The 22,890-nt window shown below is 33.8% G+C and overlaps 1 protein-coding gene across 1 annotated transcript in view; it reads right to left on the reverse strand.

Annotated features, from left to right (window-relative positions):
• Positions 1 to 11,631: 11,631 nt before the first annotated feature.
• sema3ab (sema domain, immunoglobulin domain (Ig), short basic domain, secreted, (semaphorin) 3Ab) overlaps positions 11,632 to 22,890 on the reverse strand; it is a 54,653-nt gene continuing 43,394 nt past the window's right edge. The window contains exons 14-17 of the mRNA XM_073850012.1: positions 21,970 to 22,127; positions 19,548 to 19,615; positions 15,487 to 15,632; positions 11,632 to 13,502 (exon numbers count right to left, since the gene is read on the reverse strand). Coding sequence (XP_073706113.1) covers positions 13,032 to 13,502; positions 15,487 to 15,632; positions 19,548 to 19,615; positions 21,970 to 22,127 — 843 coding nt within the window. The 3' untranslated portion in view covers positions 11,632 to 13,031. The remainder of the gene's footprint in view (positions 13,503 to 15,486; positions 15,633 to 19,547; positions 19,616 to 21,969; positions 22,128 to 22,890) is intronic.

Consider the following 22,890-nt stretch of genomic DNA (forward strand, 5'->3'; position numbering starts at 1 on the left):
TGGTGTGTTAGGATAGGACAATATTTGGCAGAGATACAACTGTTTAAAAAATCTGGAATCAGATGGTGCAAAAAATAAAATAAAAAAAATACTACATTTAAAATTGTCCAAATTAAGTTCTTGGCAACGCATATCACCAAATCAAAAATTCAGTGCCGATACATTAACAGTAGGAAATTTACAAAAATCTTAATGGAACATGATCTTTACTTAATATCCTAATGCTTTTTGGCATAAAAGAAAAATCTAGCATTTTGACCCATACCATTTATTTTTGGCTATTGCTACAAAAATACCCGTACTACTTATGACTGGGTTTGTGGTCCAGGGTCACTTATTAAATGTATTTGCTATGGAAGTAAACTCTGCAAATTTGATGACACTGACGTACACTATAAAAAATATTTTTCAAGGTTGTAAATAAAACTATGGAAGCCCGTTTCTGCCAGGTCAGAAAAAAATCCATGCCTTAAAAAGTCGAAATTATGACATACTTAGGTCATAATTACAAGATAAAAACTCGAAATTATGATTTACTAAATAGAAATTATGACTTTAAAAGTCATAATTATGAGATACAAAGTCGAAATTATGACTTACTTAAATCATAATTACGAAATAAAAAGGCGAAACTGACTTAAGTCATAAATACGAGATAAAAAGTCGAAATTATGACTTAAGTCATAATTGATTTAATGACTTTATAAACACATTGGTCAAATGATAAACGGGACATTCCAGAACAAATTAACTTTTTACAGTTTGGAGGACCAAGTTCAATACACACATTATTAATCATATCACATTTACAGACAAGCAGAATATATCCCAAAACAGAGTTAAATATATAAAATGTACATGCAAGCAGATGTGGGCAGGATTTGAACGCAATGCGCCGAGTTACACGTTAAGGTTTCTATTGGAGGAAAGTGCTTTAATTGAGCGTGTTGCGTTCTTTTTCAACCGCTTGGCTTTTAATAATTGTTAATAATCTGAATACTTAGATGTGTTTGTGCATATTCTGTGATATATTCTGCTTGTCTGGTATGATTTATTAATAAGGTGTGTACTAAACTTGGTACTCCAAACTGTTTTAAGCCAAGTTAATTTGTTCTGGAATGTCCCGTTTATCATTAGTCCACTCCTGTGACCAATGTGTTTAAGTCATAATTTCAATTTTTGATCTCGTAATTGTGACTTAGCTTAGTCATAATTTCGACTCTTTATCTCATAATTATGACTTAAGCATGGATTTTTTTTTCTTACCTGGCGGAAATGGGCTTCCATATAAAACTGATTATTGGAGTACAGTCACAAGAATGCAGTTATGCGTTCCCATCTATCTATAAATGTTCATCTGAAAGCTAACTTTTGAGTAAAGCATCTTTTGTCCAGTGAGAATTCCAGGCAGGTAAATACTGTTGCAGTTACAGAAATCCAATTTACTGTATTCACAATGGATCTCAAATGAAACCAATGTCAAAGCAGATCTTAAGCATTTATATCAAAGTGATGTGTTGTGGCAGAGACGTGACATCAACTTCCCAAAGATTAAAGAAAATAATCTTCAAACATGTAACAAGTACTTTTATAAAGTGTTTTATATAAAGTGATGCGCAGTCAATATTGAAGATAGTCTGATGTAGGGATGTTAACCGATGACCGTTTGACCGGTGGTTGACCGTATCAACGTTAACCGGTCAAAGTTGTCGGTAGTCGGTTAAAAAAAAAAGTGCCGGTGCGTCTTTTACGCATTCTGAAGGTGCCTGTTTTATTCATTGGTTTTATCATGTTGCAGTCTATTAGGCAACATTCCGCATAAGATGGGCTTAGATTTGGAAATACATTACATCTACATTTCAGTGGTAACCGATAAGGTGATGATGATCATCATCTTTCTTTATTATGGTTAGCACTGTTACCTCAACTAAAGCGGCGTCTCTTCGGAGCTGTCATTTTCTTAAATGAGCCGTGGCAATGTTTCAAATGAGCTTCTAACCTAGACAAACGCCTTTATTTTCAAAGCGATCACCTTGTACCCAAACCATTTGAAACTAAGGAGCCATTTGTCCTACGATTACATACAACAAGCTCTTCGGCGCCGCGTTTGCGGGACTCATGTTTCGCGCTGTCTGGGATTTTAAAAAAGTGACGTGAGTGGCAGTGTGTGAGTGTGTGTGCGGGAGGCAGAGCGGCAGAGAGATGAGACAGAGTTGCGAAATTGCAGGCGCGGCTCGAAATGGCTGTTATTTCAAATAGCGTACCATATTTTAAACTAATCGGTTAACCGGTTTCAGCCGGCTAATGAGGCTCGGTGGTCGGTCAAGAAATTTTTTAGTTTTCGCCATCCCTAGTCTGATGTAATATATAATCTATATACTTTCTTATGCTCATCAAAGCTGCATTTATTTGATCAAAAATACAAAATTTAAAATAAGTTTTCTATTTTAATATACTTTAAAATATAATTTATTCCTATAAAGCAACACTGAATTTTCATGATCATTACTCCAGTCTTTAGTGTCACGTGAACCTTCAGAAATCATTTTAATATGCTGATTTATTATCAATGTTGAAAACAGGTGTGCTGCTTAATACTGTATATTTTGGGACCTGTGATACTTCTTTCAGTATTGTTTGATAAATAAAAAGTTTGTCTTACAATATACTATCAGGGTTCCCACACCTTGGTTAACTTCAAATTTAAGAGCATTTCAAGGGCTTTCCACGTCCAATACCGTCAAATTCAACAACTTAATGTGGGGACACATTTCAAGTGAGAGCAAGGTTACATCGTGTTACCTTATAAGATACATTGTTACAGTTTTCATGCGTCAAACACAATTATGCAAAAAAAGCATTTTATACGAACTTCACAGCCTATTTTTGCAATGGGAAAACACTTGACGTAACACGTAAATGTGCTTAACTAATGTAAATAAAGCAAGCTAGTATGCTTAGGCCACAAAGTGTAGGCGAAATAACACATTAGCGGACCGAAGGGAAAAATATGTAATTTTTTCCAGAAAACTTCTTGCACAAAATAAATTCAAGCACTTTCAAGGACCTGTATCTTTGCATGTTTATTTTCAAAAACTTTCCAGGGCCTTGACATTTTTTTTTTTTTTCTCAGATTCACAAACTTTCAAGGATTACAAGAACCCGTGGGAACCCTGTACTATTCAAAAGTTTGTGGTCAGTATTTATTTTTGTTTTTTCAAGAAATTAATACTTTTATTCAGCAAGGATATGTTAAATGGATAAAAAGTCATAGTAAAGACTTACATTGTTAGAATAATGTTATTTCTAATTTGAATAAATGCTGTTTTTTCTTTTTATTCAACAAAGAATCCTGAAAAAAAGTATCACAGGTTCCAAAAAAATAATAATATAACATAATAATAATATCATATTAAGCAGCACAACTGTTTCAATACTGATAATAAATCAGTATATTAGAATGATTTCTGAAGGATCATGATGAAAATTCAGTGCTGCATCACAAAAATAAATGATATTTTAAAGTATATTAAAATAGGAAACCAATATTAGAAATTGCAATAATATTTTACAGTATTATTGTTTTTTTCTGCATTTTTGAGCAAATAAATACAGCCTTGATGATAGGAGACTCCAATAATAATAATAAAAAAAAATAAATAAAAAAAACCTTACTGATCCCAAACTTTAAATTGCAGTGTACAGTCCTCAACATCTGAAGTGGATCCAAAAAATTCAATCAAAGCTGACAAAACAAGACAAGAGCTAGTATTGTTTTGATTTTAGGAAAACTTTGATAAAAGGTTTTGATCCACTTCAAAAGTTGACTACTGTATATAAGTTAAAATGTTATTATTTTGCTGGGTTTTTTTTTTTATATATATCAGGGGAAAAAATAACTACCTGCTGTCTTACCGGAGATGTTTAGTTCATCTGGTGTTCTTTGGCCATGTTTTATTCAAGAATTTTACCGTACATGTCAAGGAGGGATGTTGCTTTTGGTGCACGTTTCTCTCTTGCTCTGTGGTATTTTCAGGTTCTGTCATCTTACCCCGGACAAAAAGAGGAACTTCTTCAACCAAACGATAGAAACTCTGATCTTAGAAGTTCATAAACTGTTGTAATTGAAAAGTTGAGAAATTTACTTAGTTTACTTAGAGTTAATTGTAAAAACTATTTTTGTTATAATTATTGATCATATCTTTAAAATCTTAAAATATGTCCTTGCCATTGTTTTTTTATCAAGATACCCACCAGTAACGTTTTTTCTAAGGCACGTTTTTTAAAATATACTTAAATGTCCTAATTAAGGCATGACCTAATCCTGGTTTAACCTTAACCTAACAACTTAAAGGTTGTATCAGCGATTTCTAGCCTAAAACATAAAGTGTCAATTTCAGCTGACCTTTCTTCACGATCCGCTCGCTGCCTGCCCCATAAATTGTCTGTGAAAAAAACGCATCTCTCTGGTCAGCCTAGGGTCCGAGATATGCCAAAAAAACAATCGGCACTACCAACCTTTCCACAGATAAACAAACAGTGTTCCAACCAATCAGCGTCAGGGGTTTGGTGTTGTGGACTTTCCTACTGGTGCAGGGATGTGAGGGAGGCGGAGCGAAAGTCCACAACACCAAACCCCTGACGCTGATTGGTTGGAACACTGTTTGTTTATCTGTGGAAAGGTTGGTAGTGCCAATTGTTTTTTTTGGCATATCTCGGACCCTAGGCTGACCAGAGAGACGCGGTTTTTTCACAGACAATTTATGGGGCAGGCAGCGAGCGGATCGTGATGAAAGGTCAGCTGAATTTGACACTTTATGTTTCAGGCTAGAAATCGCTAATACAACCTTTAAACTACTGCTAATGTTGTTGTTGTTTCCAGTTTCTCACTCACCACAAGACAGGAGCGGTTGGCCTTTGTCCATCATATCCGCGAATACGAATCTGCGAGTTCTAGTAGACACTCATACTCGGTCGCGTTATCAAACTGTATCGTGGCACATCGATTTCTGTAACGTTACTCGTGGTAGCAGCCGCATCGCTTAATCGCTCATTTGCTGCGTTGAGTATGGCGTCTATTTTCTGTTCTTCATAATCCTCCATTTAGAAAAACAAGCACGTGCGAAAAGTTTGGTGTTTCGCTCCGTCTCGAAGTTCAAGTATGGTGAACTCTGACCTTATCGATACGTCACAGCGTGACGTCGTAGTTGATTACAGTTTTTCTCAGTCACTTTGGTGCATTAATTTCTCACAACACTATTTACATTTGCACAACATTTACTTCAACCGCCACAACATTTAGTCATTTGTGCACATCATAGTAGCAGGTTCTCATTCCTTCCAACAAATTGCAAATGCTTTTGGACATGCATCAATTGCTTTCATACAACTCTCTGCTGTTTTATAACATTATCATTTGCTTATGTCATGTCAGTCAAAATTAACTAAACTTGTGAATGCTGAATAGTCATTCCATATAAAACTAATAGTCCTCATTTCATTGCTTGAGTCATTACATACAAAAATGTTGAACTAGTTGTCAAAATCTGTCAAGCAAATTTTATAAAAAAAATTAAATCTTTTTTTTTTCTGAAAATGTCTTCTAAATTAAACAATTTCTCTCAGGTGAACCTCAGCTTTCACTGATGAGAAGTGGTGTGTGAAGCATTAGTTGCAACCAGTGATAAGCCACTTCTCTACAATCACTCAGAACAGAATCCCATAAAACCCCACTTCACAAGCATATATGAACCAAGCAGGACATAGTGTGTACCATTTCTACAATACTGTGACAAAGAAATGGAAGGGCAGCCTAGTGGAAGAGGGGTGAGGGTGCGGGGAGGAAGGGAAAGGGGAAAAAACAGGGGAAGAGGAAGAAGAGGCCAAGTACATAGGTGGATTCCCAATGAAATCAGGGCTACAATTGTGGATCATGTTGTCAATCATGGCCTCACAATGGCTGAGGCTGGTCGAAGGGGGCAGCCAAATGTTGGGCGAGCCACTGTAAATTCAATTATTCAGATACCTCACTAAATACAGTAATGTCTAATTTTAGTTTTCAAATGGCTGTGCAAATAGTATATAGTGCTTTCTTGAGCATTTTCAGGAAGTGTCACCAAAATCTGACTTTTTTGCATTGGAAAAAATTTACAGAGTAAACTGTCATAATGAAAACATGACAAAGCCATTTGACTATCTTGTTCATAAACAATGATGTCAGGACTTTTCATCTTGATGACACTGACACTTTCATTGACATGAATACTTGCTTTTGAGGAATGAGCTATCCATTTTGAGCAAGTGACTCGCTTTTGCAGGTTATCAACTAGGTTTTGCAGTTTGTACTAATTGTTTTGAGAAATGCATTAACTGTTGTGCAAATGTAAATAGTGATGTGAGAAATGCACCAAAGCGACTGAGAAAAACTGTAAAAATAATTTAATAATAAATAAATAAACAAATAGGGCTTAGCCCCAGTAAAAAAAAAAAAAAAACCTGCCATAATTTAAAATACGTTTATTTTATACTAAGTAAAATTTGAATACCATTAACATATTTATTGACTTATCAGTTATAAAGTATAATTTAACCTCAATTGGAATATTTTTTATTGCACAATGCACATTTCTTAATATTATGTGTAAAATGTGTTTTAAAATCCCTATTAATAAGGATTGTATGATCTCTGTATTAATATCGATCTGCAAAATACATGCAATACGCCTTATTCAGCCCGCTGCCATTTTGAATCGAAAACGAGGCTGTGAGGGATAGCAGTCCAGCAGCGCCCACTGTGGCGCGTTGTTGCGTACCGGGATGTAGATCGTATATCCGTAAAATAATAGGTCATTTCACATTTTTCCACAGGACAAAGAGCTCCAGAAGACGTGGATTGATCGACAGGACAAATAACCTAACTTTCAGGTAACAATATTGCATTTTTTTTTTTGAGAAAATGACTGTGGAAAGACTGCTAATTTCTAATGGGAGCATGTTTATCTTCCTTTAAACGCTTACATAGAGTTTTTCAAATGATGTTATATAGATTAAAATGCTTAATGGTTTGTGTTAAGAGCCTGCAGCTAGGTCATAAGCGTCTTCCCGACCTTTATTATGAAATTACGATAAACATGACATTTTCCTTGTCTAAAGCAAGACAGAAACAAAAAAATAATGTTCTGAATATCATTTAGCGATTTTAAAAGGGGTTGACATCAAACACTACATGGCAAACTAATAAATAATTGTTATCTTTTGATCTCTTTGCATAAAAATAAACTTTCAACCCACTGTTTTTTGTATGACTTAACATGTTGTCTGAAAGAGGCTTACGATCTAACGTTAACTGCAGGCTCTTAACACAAACTATTAAACATGTTGATCTTTAAAACATCATTTAAAAAGAATATCTTTTTCATTTACAATCGCAAGGTTTTCTTTTCGTGAGGTCTTTGAGTCCAGGTAAACACAGACGGAGCTGAACCCTCCTTAAGCGTCCTAATTCCAGTCAGTGTTTTTGAAAAACAATCCTGAGTAAAATGTTGAGCACTCTTGTGTTCTTTGTAATCTATTTAGTTTAGTTGTTGTAGTAATACATCACATGTTAGCTCTGCGTAAACGTTTAAAGGAAGATAAACATGCTCGCATTATAAATTAGCAATTAGCCAACCGGCTAGTTTCCACAGTCATTTTCTTAAATAAATGCAATATTGTTACCTGAAAGTTAGGTTATATGTCCTGTCGATCAGTCCACGTTTTCTGGAGCGCTTTGTCCTGTGGAAAAATGTGAAATGACCTATTATTTTATGGCTATACGATCTACATCCCGGTACGCAACAATGCGCCACAGTGGGCGCTGCTGGACTGCTATCCCTCACAGCCTCGTTTTCGATTCAAAATGGCAGCGGGCTGAATAAGGCGTATATAACATAGATATATATACTATCTATGTATATATATTAGGGGTGGGCATAGATTAATTTTTTTAATCTAGATTAATCTAGATTAAATCTTGGAATTAATCTAGATTAATCTAGATTAAAATGGCTAATTTGAATTCTGCTGAAGGCATTCAGAATATGTGTGCTACCCAAATAATGACTTAAAGTCTGGATCATAAAGCTCATAAAGCTGTTCTATGATAATTTGATGAAAATAAATTATGTTCAATTAGATGTACTTGTGTTTACTAACTAACTAACAATGAAATTATTTTTTCTACCTATTAGATTGTGTGTTTTTTAACGTCAACAACTAACCCAACCCATTACATGTTACACCGTACTTTTATTTTGACAGGTTGCCGTGAAGTTTCTGTGTCATACAGTATGATATGATGCTAGTTTTCTCAAATGAAACGGTAAAAGTGACACTCACAGCAGTTTGGGAGATTGATTTTATCTGTTCATGTGAGATGAAAATGCCAAAAATTACCGGGAGCGTCACGTGTGTTTCAGTATGCGTGTAGTAAAAGCTCGTCTCCATCATTCATACATACAGCTAGGCAAACGGAACATATCGGATTCATATTAAAACGGTCTTTTTGCATTTCAGTTTTCACATACACTAGTCCATATCGCGATTTGAATTAAGTGACTGACCAACATTTGATTTATGAATCCAAAAAACGACGAATTTACGTGGCATTTCGCTATAGTAGATTCGGTTTTTATGAATGGAGGACGACGCGATCCCGTCTGTGTTTTGGTGGAGGAGACTTAAACGCGCAACCATATTCTTCGGTATACATCCGCGTTAAACTATCAAGGTGAAAGTCACCATAGCTTGCGTAGTTTAGACCCAGCTCCCAACCCAAATTTGAGAATAGATTAACGGCGATATTTTTTTTATCGCACGATAAGAGTTTCACGTTAACGCAGCACGTTAACGCCGATAACGGCCCACCACTAATATATATCTATGGTATATAAGGCCTATGTTATTTACAAGCGTGCAATTTATGTAGTTTACAAATGTACAATTTTCAAATAGTTTTGAAATTTTTAATTGTTCAGGCTGTATAGTCTGATATGATAACTTATTTAAAGTGACATAAAAATTGTGGAATTTGTGTTAAATTTAAATTCGGGGTCTTTCCCACTTATAGGTGGGAAACATGCGGATTAATAAATTGTGACAATTTTATATTTAGGTGTACTATCATTTTCTTGCGACTGGGATAGTTATTTTACACAGGGAATGTGTAAAAAAAAATCAAGACAACAACGCTCGTCAATGTCCAAATGATTGAGATGGCCAATCAAATCAAAGTAGGCGGGGTTTACAGTTCACAGGGCGACTTCCAGTGAGCAGCTTCAGGTTTAGTGATTTTTTACAGTGTATGGTTTAGCGTCGATAAAGAGCGGGGTAAGATAATAGTGTCAGAACATATTAGCTTTACCGCATAAATGTTAATATCTAATATAATATATAGCAAAACAAACTACTTAACTTTTTTACTCACATTTTGCCGTTTTTAATCGAAAATATATAATGTAATGTTAATTCCTAACTGAATGTGAGGTGACAGAACGTTTTGCGACATACTTTCAAATGTGAGGGAATGTGTATATATTATATAAAATAAAAAAAAGTCTATAAAATATTTGCAAAATGAAAATGAGTATTTCCCAACTAGAATTAGACCTAGACTTTCCTTCAGTTATAGTTGTTTATACTTTATAAAAGGATAGATAGATAGATAGATAGATAGATAGAATCGTTGCTCAACTTCATCATGTATCATTAGATGACATTGTTCTGTTCTACATGAATTATTGTCAGTAATTTCACACTGAACATTAATCTTTTGCTTTTCTCAGCAGTATCATGAGTTTCATGGTTGAGAGAACCCACTGAACTCCAGCATGAGAGGAAAGACTAATAACAAAAGACAGAGAGAATTTTTCCTGGGGCCCAGCTGCAGCGTCCAGTGGACCTAAAACACAACGGCACTGCCAAGGCAATCAGAAACAAGAACACACTCAGCGGTCCAGCCCTCTGAAACAGGTTCTTTAGAAGAGACATTTATTTGAACAGCAGAATGCATGCCAGAAATGAATAATTTACAGCAGCATTTTCATGTCTTTGTCCCTCGTTTCCAGTCCCTGTGAAAAGTCAAAGCAAGGCAGGTGTCCTTTTCTGCCCTAGGTCCATTCCAAGTTCATACTGTTGAGTTTTGCATTCGAAGTCCTTTCATTAATAGCGGTTTCCTGTTGGTTATACATTTAGCTACAAAGGGAGAGAATTCATCAGGCAGAAATTACGCCCGTCGATAACACCATCTGTTATTATTAGCAGAATATTTTTAAGCACCACCTGGAATCCAACGCCAGACAAATCACTCATTAACAAGAGCAGCTACTGTAAACGAGTATAGAAATGAGTGGTGCTGTAAATTCACATGCAGTTTGTACACAGTGGCATATATTTTGGACCATTTTTTCCATAAATAGTCTATATGTTCACAGCTACATTCAGATATATGTGTGCTGTTGGTGTGAGCGTGTGTGTGTGGCCTCAACAAGAGGGGACAAAAATCACTTATTCAGACAAAAACTAATTCGGTGGGAGGGGTAAAAGTAGGACTTCTTAAGGAATCTGTGAGTCCGGTCTCAGCTGTGTTCTGTTTCTGATCCCAGCAGTTCCAGTCACACAGCTGTCCCTTCCTCAGCCAAGGGACAGGCTTGGTATATTATATAACAGTTGTAAATTTGTCCTCCCTTGCCCTCTCATATTTAAAGTCAACGGAAAATTAACATCAGCCCTATTTACTCTTTCAACACAAGCTTGGGTCTTATTATCATGATTCATGATTGAGTCACAAGTTTACATACACCTTGCAGAATCTGCAAAATGTTAATTATTTTACTAAAATAAAAGGGATCATACAAAATGCATGTTATTTTTTTGTTTACTACTGACCTAAATAAGTTATGTGTACATATAGATACAGTAAGAGCCAGGGTTGTAAACTGTTGAACAGAATCAAAAGTTAAATATCATATTTTTTTCATTTAGTACTGCCCTTCGGAAGCTACAGAAGATACTTCTTTCCCAGAAGACAAAATAATTTAAAGTTTTCACCCCCCCCCAGCTCTTAATGCATTGTGTTTTCTTCTGAAGCATCAGTGAGAGTTTGAACCTTCTGTAATAGTTGCATATGAATCCCTCAGTTGTCCTCAGTATAAAAAGATGCATCTCCAAATCACAGTGTCATTGTTGGAAAAGGTTCAAATACACAAAAATCTTGGAAAACCAAAGAATTTGAACTGAAGGATTTTTTTGAAGAACAGCGGGACTCATGAACAACTATTACTAAATATAAAAACACAGCTGTGGATTATTCAGGTAACAAAACAATATTAAGAATCAAGGGGATGTAAACTTTTGAACTGGGTAATTTTTATAAATTAAACTATTTTTTTCTTGTGGACTATATATATATAAACATTTTATGTGAAACATCTTATTCAGGTCAGTACTAAATAAACAACAACATGCATTTTGTATGATCCCTCTTACTTTGTTAAAATAATTAACATTTTGCAGTTTCTGCAAGGTGTATGTAAACTTTTGTCTTCAACTGTGTATATATATATATCTGAGACGTATATATATATATATATATATATAGCGATGAGGAATAAATCAATGGCGCCACCCATTGGTTGACATTTATGCAGCTTTTGTGGCATGGAAAGTAGTCTGAGAGAAAACATTTTTTTTTTCTTTTGAATTACAGAATGAACATTAGTTTTTTTTCTACTGTGTGTATAATATACAAGTGTTTTTTAAATGCTTACTTTTTAAAATCCAATCAGTTTCTAAGGGAATACAATTTATAAAATTATTAATTATGCCGTTTCACTCAAAAATGCCACATTATTGTAGAAAAATGGGATCCAGACATACTAAAATTCTGTGTTGACTTTAAATATGGGCTTGAATGTTACAGAAAAATAGCTTTAAAAAATCTAAACTTCTTTAGCAGTTACAAAGGCCATCAACAATAATAATAATAATGATGTTATGCCATGAACAGAAGCTGAAAAACACTCAAATTCTCTCCATAGTGGTAGTGTGAATTGGTTTTTCATAAATTCTGCTTTTGTACATGTAGTGAAAACCTATATTTCGCCTGTGTATGTGTGACAAACATGACAAAAAGGCAATAAATGCCACCATATTCCACATACTCAACCACAATGCTTTATATAACGTGAATGTGAACAGATGAAATCATGTCAACAAATAACTTAACTGAGAAGGAAAAAGTTAGTGAAGAGGGCTTGTTTACCCTCACGGTTCAGTGGTTTTACAATGAGGACAACTAATAATAAAATAAATCTATTATGTAATATTTTAGATATACTCTGGCAAAGTACAAAATTAAATATTAATCTAAAAAAAATAGCAGAAAAGTTTTTACTTATTTTTTCCTGTCAGGAAGAGCTTATTCAGAGGAACAACACAGTCCCATTAATGGATTTGCTGAGGCGTTGCTTTTGCAGCAGATGAAAATAGAAAACACAAGGAGGATGATGGAAAGAGGGGGAAAAGAATGAAGAATAATTTCTAATTAATAGATACGTACATAAACAATAGGGCCTACCGTTCTGATACAAAGATATACAGTATATGTTAAGGTCAACACACTCTATACACATAATATTACTGACAAGTTCATTACCCAGAACGCACTGGGATTGTGCTTCAGCTAAATGGAGGTTAAACAGTGGTCTTTCAGCATCCATGTTTTGTCCCTCATAAAATGAAACAAGGTTTGTATACAGACTGAAACCTGTCTCACAGTATAATTTTGTGTTTATGTCATATTTACAGGTATTTCAGTATCTGTGTGTCCCGTTCCGTCCTCTCAGAGTTCGAGTCTCAATACGTGTGAATGAAGATGTGCTCCGGTTCATAGGTAAGTCTCTCACGCACACACACTACAGGAAGTGGAATTCCGTTTTTCCTGTCTCTAGCCTCAGTAGAAGTCTATTGGATTTCCTCCGTTTGTATTGCCAGTGTCACACACTGCGGGGCGCCCGCTGCATCTCGTGGGTCCTGCGATTGCGTCCTTTCTTGTTTTCCTGTAGCAGCTTCCACTTACTGGTGTGTGATTGGCTGGAGTGGATGAGCTGGCTGGCATGTGATTGGCTGGCGTGCAGCAGATTGGCTTTCTGTCTGCGCTGTTTCCGTTCTCTTTTCCAAACCTGCTCGCAGAGCTGGTCGACGCTGTTTGGGCTCGGCGGGTTGATGAGGGACAGGAAGTCACGGTACCACATCTTGCCGTTGGCTGGGTCGTTGCTGTCGGGGGTGTCTCGGTGTAGGAGGTCATCCAGGTGTTCGGTGGGAATGACGTTGAGCGTCAGGCGGAGGAGAGTCTGGATGAAGCCGTGTTCAACAGCGTGGCAGTAATACACACCTGAGTCTTTCTGATGGAGGGTTCGGATTAGCAGACCCTGTTCTGTGCCCAACACTCGCTCATCTGACTTTATCTAAAAAAAAAAATGTACACATGATGTGATCAGATCACATGCTCTGAGTACTATAAACATTATTGACAACAACAGTTTTAGCATTTTTGGCTGCGTTCACCCCATAAACCAATGCGCCTGATTCAATTTTTCAAGTAAATTTTCTAGTCAAATATACAGTGGTGTTCAAAAAAAAAATTTTTTTTTAAGAAGTTTCTTATGCTCATCAAGGCTGCATTTATTTGATCAAAAATACAGTAAAAAAAGTAATTTAGTGAAATATTATTGCAATTTAAATTAAAAGTTTTAACATTTTTAAAATTCAAAGTATATTAAAATAGAAAACCTAATTTATTATATTGTAAAACAAAGCTGAAAAGCTGAATTTTTAGCATCGTTATTTGTCTTTAGTGTCACATGATCCTTCAGAAATCATTCTAATATGCTGATTTATTATCAATGTTGGAAACAGTTGGACTGTTGCTTAATATTTTTAGGACCTGTGATACTTTTTTCAGGATTCTTGTATAAATAAAAAGTTAAAAAGTGTTATTCAAAATATACTTTTTTTTGAAGATGTGTTAAATGCAAAAGAAGTGATAGTAAAGGGTTATATTGTTAGAGAAGATTTATATTTTGAATAGATGTTGTTCTTTTTATTCATCAAAGAAAAAATATCACAGGTTCCCAAAAAAATATTAAGCAGCACAACAGTTTCAACACTGAAAATAAATCAGCGTATTTGAATGATTTCTGAAGGATCATGTGACACTGAAGACTAGAGTAATGGCTGATGAAAATTCAGTGCTAAGTCACAGAAATAAATTATATTTTAAGGTATATTAAAATAGGAAACCAAAATTAGAAATTGCAATAATATTTCACAATATTAGTGTTTTTTTCTGTATTTGTGATTAAATAAATACAGCCTTGGTAAGAATAAGAGATTAAATATCATTAAAAAAAAAAAAAATTAAATCTAACGGATCCCAAACTTTTGAACAGCAGTTTTTTATGTGATCCATATCAGACACTGATTTAAAAAGTCAACATTTGTGACAGCATGTTTATCAACAAATTTCATATTTTAATCCAATATCCTATTTTATTATTACAACATATGAAACCGGAAAACCCTACAGTTTTGTTAAACTTCACATCATTTGGCATATAATGTATATCCATGTATATTTAAGTAAATTTATTTTGCACCATTCTGTTTGATCCTCTATATACAATTATGACTATATACAATGCAATTAATTATTTTTTTTATCAGTGTAAATCAATCACATTATTTTGAGAAATTTTGAGTAAGATTGATAAAGCTTTCTGACCTGATATTTAACATTGCGAAAATCAAATGTATATCTTATTTATTTCCCCACTAGACATAAAAAAGTCAGATTCACTGTGATTTTTCAGTTCAAACAACCACTGGTCATACATTATTATCATTATTATTAATTTGTTGAAATATTTTTTTTTTTACATTTTAATTAATTCATATTTAATGTATATTTATTAATGAATATATTCATTTTTAATTATTTTTTTTTGTGAAAGGAATTTTAAAAATAAATTAATAAAGGAATTTGAAACATTCATAACAAAATAATTTAAAAAATCTATAAAATTAAATAAATGAATAAAAAAATTCTATAAAATTAATAAGACAATATGTAAGATTCTATTTCTAGGTCATTAAAATAAAACATAAGTAACACTGATCATCCTGTAGAGGATCAGATGGTTTTTTTTCCTTCATTAAAGCACATCAGTGCTCTTTGGATCATTCTCGAATCATGCTAGAGATCATGATCATCAGGTCTGAGCAGCTTGAGGTTCATGCATCTCAAATTAATGCTGACATTTAAGTAAAAGAGAGACTAACCCGAATACTAAAAAATAAAATCACGTTATTTTTTTCAATTTACTTAAAACTCTTTACTTGTTATGCTGATAACTAGTGGTTTTGGCCTCCAAAACACACAACAGAACATACCTCTTGTTTGCGATCTTCTCCATGTCTCTGAAACTGCCAGTAAATAAGGGCACGCTGGGATTTAGGACTGCACTCCAGAAAAGAGCTGCTGTTTTCAACCCCGTACACCGTCTTATCCAGCAAACCACTCTCTCCGTCTGTCTCATCTGCTCACATAGAGAGGGAAACAAAGAAAGAAGTGAGCAATCTTAATTCTGATACAGACAGACAGGACATCCAACAGTGAGAATACAAACTGATAGTTCAGACCATATGCTCTCACACTAGTAAACTCACACCCAGCATGTCTATATCACAGCTGTGTGTCTCTCAGCATGTTTCAGGTCTATAGGGATTCAAGGCCAAGAGAGACCAAAAAAGAAATCACTTGTTGTGTTAAGCGCCATCTATTCCTCAGTCTTTCATTTTCTTCTGCCGTCCTTTAAAGTCTGAGCTATGAAACGTCAAAGCGTGGTGCTGTGGGTTAGCGGTGCCACTGTAATGAGGTGTGTCCGACACAGGAAATCTGTGTGTGGTCCCAATGAATGTGATCACTATCATTTTAAAGGTTAGTGGTCAGTAAGATAAAAAAAGAATACCTTTCAACACTGATAATAACGAGAAATGTTTAAGCAGCAAATCTGCATATAAGAACGATTTCTGAAGAATCATGTGACACTGAAGACTATGCAAATATGCTGAAAATTCAGCTTTGCATCACAGGAATAAATTCAACGTTAAAAAATATATTCAAACCAGTTATTTAAAACTGTAATAATATTTCACAATATTACTGCTTTTATGATCAAATAAACGCAGACCCTAAACTTTTGAACGGTAGATGGACGTAAATGCACGTTCTGGAGCCTGTATTTTTGCAACAGCTGTGAAACAGTTTCTCAGCAGTTAAAAATGTCATTAACATAGCTGAATGACCTTTTTAGGCTGTGTTTTACTTCAAAAGCTTTAATTAAACACTAACCTGGCATGTATGGCATGTATGCAGAGCTTTCATTAAAACATTGTTATTAACAGTTGCAATTACCCCTTTGGCTTCAAAATTTTAGTTTTTCCGTACATCCTGAATTTTATTTTATGAAGAGGCGTTGAGAAAAGTGTGACACCCTCACTGCTTTTTTGCTAGCATGTTATCATGAAGTCAAAAAAATGTACATGTAGCCAAGTAGTAAGATCTACAAGTTGGATCAACAACATTCTTTGATCTTGGAGCAACAATTCCTATGAATACATTTTGCCATTTTTATTTGTTTTTAGCGCTAACTTAGGTTATAAACTAGGGCTAAGACTGTTTGATAGAAATACTCTTCAAAAAACAATAAAATAAGTGACCCTGAACCACAAAACCAGTCTTTAATAGCACAGGTATATTTGCAGTAGCCAAAAATACATTGTATGGGTCAAAGTTATCAACATTTTTTATGCCAAAATCAGTAGGATAGTAAGTAAAAATCATGTCCCATGAAGATATTTTGTACATTTTCTACCGTAAATATATCAAAACGTAATTTTTTATTAGTAATATGCATTGCTAAGAACTTCATTTGGACAACTTTTTCTCAATATTTAGATTTTTTTGCACCCTCAGACTCCAGATTTGCTATAGTTGTATCTCAGCCAAATGTTGTCCTATTCTAACAAACTATACATCAATGGAAAACTTATTTATTCAGATGATGTATAAATCTCAGTTCCAAAAAAATGACCCTTATGATTGGTTTTGTGGTCCAGGGCCACATATGCTGGGGTGGCGTTATGTATTGCTGGCAAACAAAAGGAGGATTGTTTCTGTTATAGGTGTTATGGCACTACCAAATGGATTAAAACATTTGGTAAATTACTATTTAGTTAACTAGTGTACTTCAATTAAAAAAATTGGGATCAGTAAGTTTTTTAATGTTTAAAAAGTAAAACAGTAATATTGTGAAATATTTTTACAAAATAAAATGTTTTCTATTTTAGTATATTTTAAAATGTAGTTTAATCCTGTGATGCAAAGCTGAATATTCAGCATCATTACTCGAAATTCTCGAAATTTCGACTTTATTTTCTAAATATTTTGACTTTATTCTCGTAGTATTTTGAATTTATTCTCGTAATATTTTGACTTTATTCTAGTAATTTTGACTTTATTCTCTAAATATTACAAACTTCAATCCCATAATTGCTACAAATTAATTACACTTTATTCTTGAAACATTTCGACTTTATTCTCAAAACAATTAGCTTTTATTCTCATAAATTCAACTGTATTCTAGAAATATTTAGGCTTTATTCTCATAGTATTTCGACTTTATTCTCGTAATATTTTGACTTTATTTTCGTAATATTTTGACTTTATTTTAGTAATTTCGACTTTATTCTCTAAATATTACAAACTTCAATCCCATAATTGCTACAAATTAATTTACACTTTAATCTTGAAACATTTCGACTTTATTCTTGAAACATTTTGACTTTATTCTCAAAACAATTATCTTTTATTCTCAAAAATTCAACTGTATTCTAGAAATATTTAGGCTTTATTCTAATAGTATTTCGACTTTATTCTCGTAATATTTTGAGTTTATTCTCATGGTATTTCGACTTTATTTTCGTAATATTTTGAGTGTATTCTCGTAATTTCGACATTATTCTCGAAATATTTTGACTTTATTCTCATGGTATTTCGACTTTATTTTTGTAATATTTTGAGTGTATTCTCGTAATTTCGTCATTATTCTCGAAATATTTTGACTTTATTCTCGTAGCATTTTGACTTTATTTTCGTAATATTTTGACTTTATCATAGTAATTTCGACTTTATACTCTAAATATTACAAACATCAATCCCATAATTGCTACAAATTAATTTACACTTTAATCTTGAAACATTTCGACTTTATTCTTGAAACATTTTGACTTTATTCTCAAAACAATGAAGCTTTTATTCTCGTAACTGCAACTGTATTCTAGAAATATTTAGGCTTTATTCTCATAGTATTACGACTTTATTCTCATAATATTTTGAGTTTATTCTCGTAATTTCGACTTTATTCTCGAAATATTATGACTTTTTTTTTATGTGGCACTAAAATGCCGCCATAATAAATGTCTTTACCGTCACTTTTGAGAAATTTAATGGAGTAGTTTACTTCCAGAACAAAAATGTATAGATAATGTACTCGCCCCCTTGTCATCCAAGATGTTCATGTCTTTCTTTCTTCAGTCGTAAAGAAATTATGTTTTTTGAGGAAAACATTTCAGGATTTCTCTCCATATAATGGATATCTATGGTGCCCCCGAGTTTGAACTTCTGAAATGCAGATCCCAGCAGAGGAAGAATCGTTTAATCTAGTGAAACGATCGGTTATTTTCTAAAAAAAAATACAATTTAAATACCTTTAACCGCAAATTCTTGTCTTGGTCTATCTCTGCGTGAACTATCTGTGCTCTGGTTCAATACAGTTAGGGTATGTCGAAAAACTCCCATCTCATTTTCTCCTTCAACTTCAAAATCGTCCTACATTGCTGCAGAAGTACCGACCCAGTGTTTACAAAGTGAACATGCAGGGAAGGTCAAACTGCCTTTACAATAAAACATCGATGTAGGACGATTTTGAAGTTAGAGGAGAAAATGAGATGTGAGTCATAAACAGGAATACACACCAATCCCGCAGAGCTAGACCAAGATGAGCGTTTGCGGTTAAAAATATATAAATTGATATAACAAATTCATACTCGGGGGCACCATACATATCTATTATATGGAGAGAACTCCTGAATTGTTTTCCTCAAAAAACATAATTTCTTTACGACTGAAGAAAGAAAAACATGAACATCTTGAATGATAAGGGGTGAGTACATTATCTTTACATTTTTGTTCTGGAAGTGAACTACTTCTTTAATGCATCCTTGCTGAATATATTCTCCAAACTTTTGAACAGCAGTATGTATCAGTCTAGTTATCTAGTATACACCTGGCAGAAAGTTATGGACAGTATAGATACAGATTTGTAATTATTAACCCCCAGTACCAGTGTGTTTCTGTATATAGTAAATGTTTTGTGATTGCATGATATTACCGTGATGCTGTAGATCTGAACATTGAGTCAGAGGGTCTCCGTTCCTTATATCCTGACGCCTCGTTCTCCTACGAACATACAACACACATAGCAGAAAATTAGAAAGGGCAGGTGAGCGTGAGCACAGTGCAACTCACATATCCACTCCTACACACATCTGTCTCGCAGAAAAGCTCTCACTAAATTATGCTCAAAGTAAATCAAACACAGCTCCACATGAGCATACGTCTGTCTGAAATGGAACCTGTTTTAGCTCTGGGCTGTTTAGTCTCTAACCTTTATGAAAAGCCGTATAATGCAACATATGTCCTGAGACATCTTGTCCTGAATATACCTTTGAGGTAACTCCATAATGCTGGCAATATGTGAGGCCTTTTCAACACCACCAGTAGCGCACAAAGAACCTCTCTGAGAGCCATATTACTTGCTACTGGAACATGACATGGATTGTAAAAGTGAGACCCGTTCTGTTCTTGTTTTTGAAATTGAAGATGAACTATTAAGTAGGGGTATGTTTGCTTTTGACGGGCCAAAGGAGATGAGTTTAAACAGTGAAAACGATAGTAGTGCTTCTAAGTGCTACAATGGACAGCTGGGAAATCCAATAAGGTTATGATGGACAACTCAAATAGGGTCAAGAACTCAAAGATGAAATGACAGCATTGTGAAAAGTGCTTGAAAGTTTCAAATGGTGGTGTATATAATAGTAAAACTGGCATTGTGTAATATATAGTAATAGTAAAACTGACATTAAAGGGACAGTTCATCCAAAAATTATAATCTTTTTAATCATGTTGTTACATGGACTTTCTTCCATGTGAGAAGACTTTAGAAGTTATAAAAACTACTTTTTTGGTACTTCTTATATACTTTTTTTGTCCTTAGAGTTCCATTATGTATGGAAAAAAGCAGTTTAGACATTTTACTAAATATCTCTTTTTTTGTTTATTGGAAGAAAGAAGATCATATGGGGTTGTAATAATAATAATTTATGTAATAATTCAATTTAAAATAAGTTAAAGTATCAAAATTATAACTGAAATTAAATAAATTAAAGCTAAATATAAAAATAATAAACAGACAAAAGCACATTAAATAAAATGAATTATTAAATTTTATTTAAACTTAAAAGATGTTTTAAAAAGCGAGATGTTAAAATGTGAACACAAATTATAAATGTTGCCTTGGCAACTAGCTGAAATAAAATAAGTTGAAATACTAAAATGAAAAAATAAAAAAATTAATTAACTGAAGCTAAATGTAAAAATAAAAATCAGACAAAATCAAATTAAATTAAATTAAATTAACCATAAACAAAATTAGATGTAAAAAATTTGAATAAAAATGTGAAATTTTTCCTTGGAAGTTGAAGTATGAAACTAAAATAAAATAAATATAAAATTCAAAAACAGACTAAAGCACATTAATTATTAAATTAAATTAAATTAACTTGCAAAAAAGACGTTAAAATGTGAACAAACATTTTAAATGTTGCCTTGGCAACTAACTGTAATAAAATAAGCTGAAGTAGTCAAATCGAAACTGAGAAAAAATAAATAAATAAAAGAATTAAGCTAAATATAAAAAGAAAAAAGACAAATTAAATCAAATTAAATTAAATGTAAACACAATTTTGCCTTGGCAGTTCAAGTATTAAATTAAAACTAAAATAAAATAAATTGAAGCTAAATATAAAAATAAAAAGCAGACAAAAGTGAATTAAATTAAATTAAATGTAAACAAAATTAGCAAAAAAAAAAAGGTAAACATGTGAATAAAAATGAGAAGTGTTGCCTTGCAAGTTGAAGTATTAAATTAAAACGGAAAAAAACTAAATTGAAGCTAAATAAAAAAATAAAAAAATGCATAATTATTATTATTATTATTATTATTTTATTTTATTAAATGTAAACAAAACAAAAAAAGATGTGAACAAACAATAAAGTGAACAAAAATTAGAAATGTTGCATTGGCAACTAACTGAAATAAAATAAGTTGAAGGACTAAAATTAAAACTGAAATAAATATAAACTGAAGCTAAATATTAAAAAAATCTGACAAAAGCACTTAAAATTACTAGAACTAAAATGAAAATGAAAATATAAAAATAAAAGCTTATTCAAAATATTAATAAATACTATAACAGTACTAAAATAACTCTGTAAACTACTCCTTTAAGGGTGAAGTGTTGCAAGTTGTGCTTCCAGATGCAGCCTAAAAATGTGAATAGTAAAGCGCTTATCTAACAAAAAATTAAGATCCAACTAAAAACTGAATCCATCAAATTGATCTAGTTCAAAAAAAGTACAAAATCCGTCAACCCAAAGGAATTCACAAGCCTATTGTGGAAAAACACAAAGTTCATGAAGCATCTCCTTCATCTTAGTTCAACTTTGCAGTGTTCCTGCATTCCTCGTCGTACCTCTTAGCAGTTGGAAAGTATCGGGAACATTGCGAGCCGTCCCAGGCACAATAAGGATCTCGTGCCAGACAGCACTCAGCGCAGGCCTTCCCGTACACGTCACAGCGATGCAGTGGCATCTGAGAGACCCCAATGGTGGATCCCAGATAGAGTTGTTGCTGTACAGATAAAGCAGAGAGATTGAGACTTCCTTAAAACAATAATGGCAAAGTTTTGATAATGACTGAGTTAATGACTCAATGTTTCGCTGAGGATACAGGAACTTTCTCGGGGCTTGTACGCAGCTGTTTAATTATATATCCCTTTAGATAACCTCTCAGTGTCTGCTTGATTATTCACACCATCTAACGGAGAGCTCACACTGCAATCCTGAGTGTAAAACCAGCTGGTGTGTGTGACAGTGTGTGTGTATGTGTGGCCTCTAATGGCAGTACCTCATGTTGCTGTGTTGCGTGAGTGACTGTGACAGCAGCCGCTGCTCTGCGTAATGTAGCTAGAGGCCAAGCAACGTGTGTGTGTAACCCAGTCTGAGTGTGAGAACTGTGTTGGGTTTACTGGTACATGATAAATCTGGCTGGTCTATATCACCTCTGTCAACAAAATGCAGTGCGGCATGACAATTTCCCCACAAAACACTCAGTGCTAACTCGGCTGACCAGTTCACTCTTTTTCACTGCGGAGATCGCCTCTTAGACTTAGATTGGGTATTATTGTGAGTGAATGGTGAAAATTGAGGATAATCTGTGCAAAAATCATAGACTTCTGGTTAAAATAATTTAGCTTTACCGCAGTTTACTGTTGTTTTACTGAAGCTCCGTCATCACCTATACCTTTCCCACGCTCGTTTGACTAGCGTCTGTTAAAGTGCGTGTCTATATATACAAATAAGGTCAAAAGTTTACATACACCTTGCAGAATCAG

The sequence above is a fragment of the Garra rufa genome, chromosome 11 (assembly GCF_049309525.1).
Source record: "Garra rufa chromosome 11, GarRuf1.0, whole genome shotgun sequence".
Lineage (NCBI taxonomy): Eukaryota > Metazoa > Chordata > Actinopteri > Cypriniformes > Cyprinidae > Garra > Garra rufa.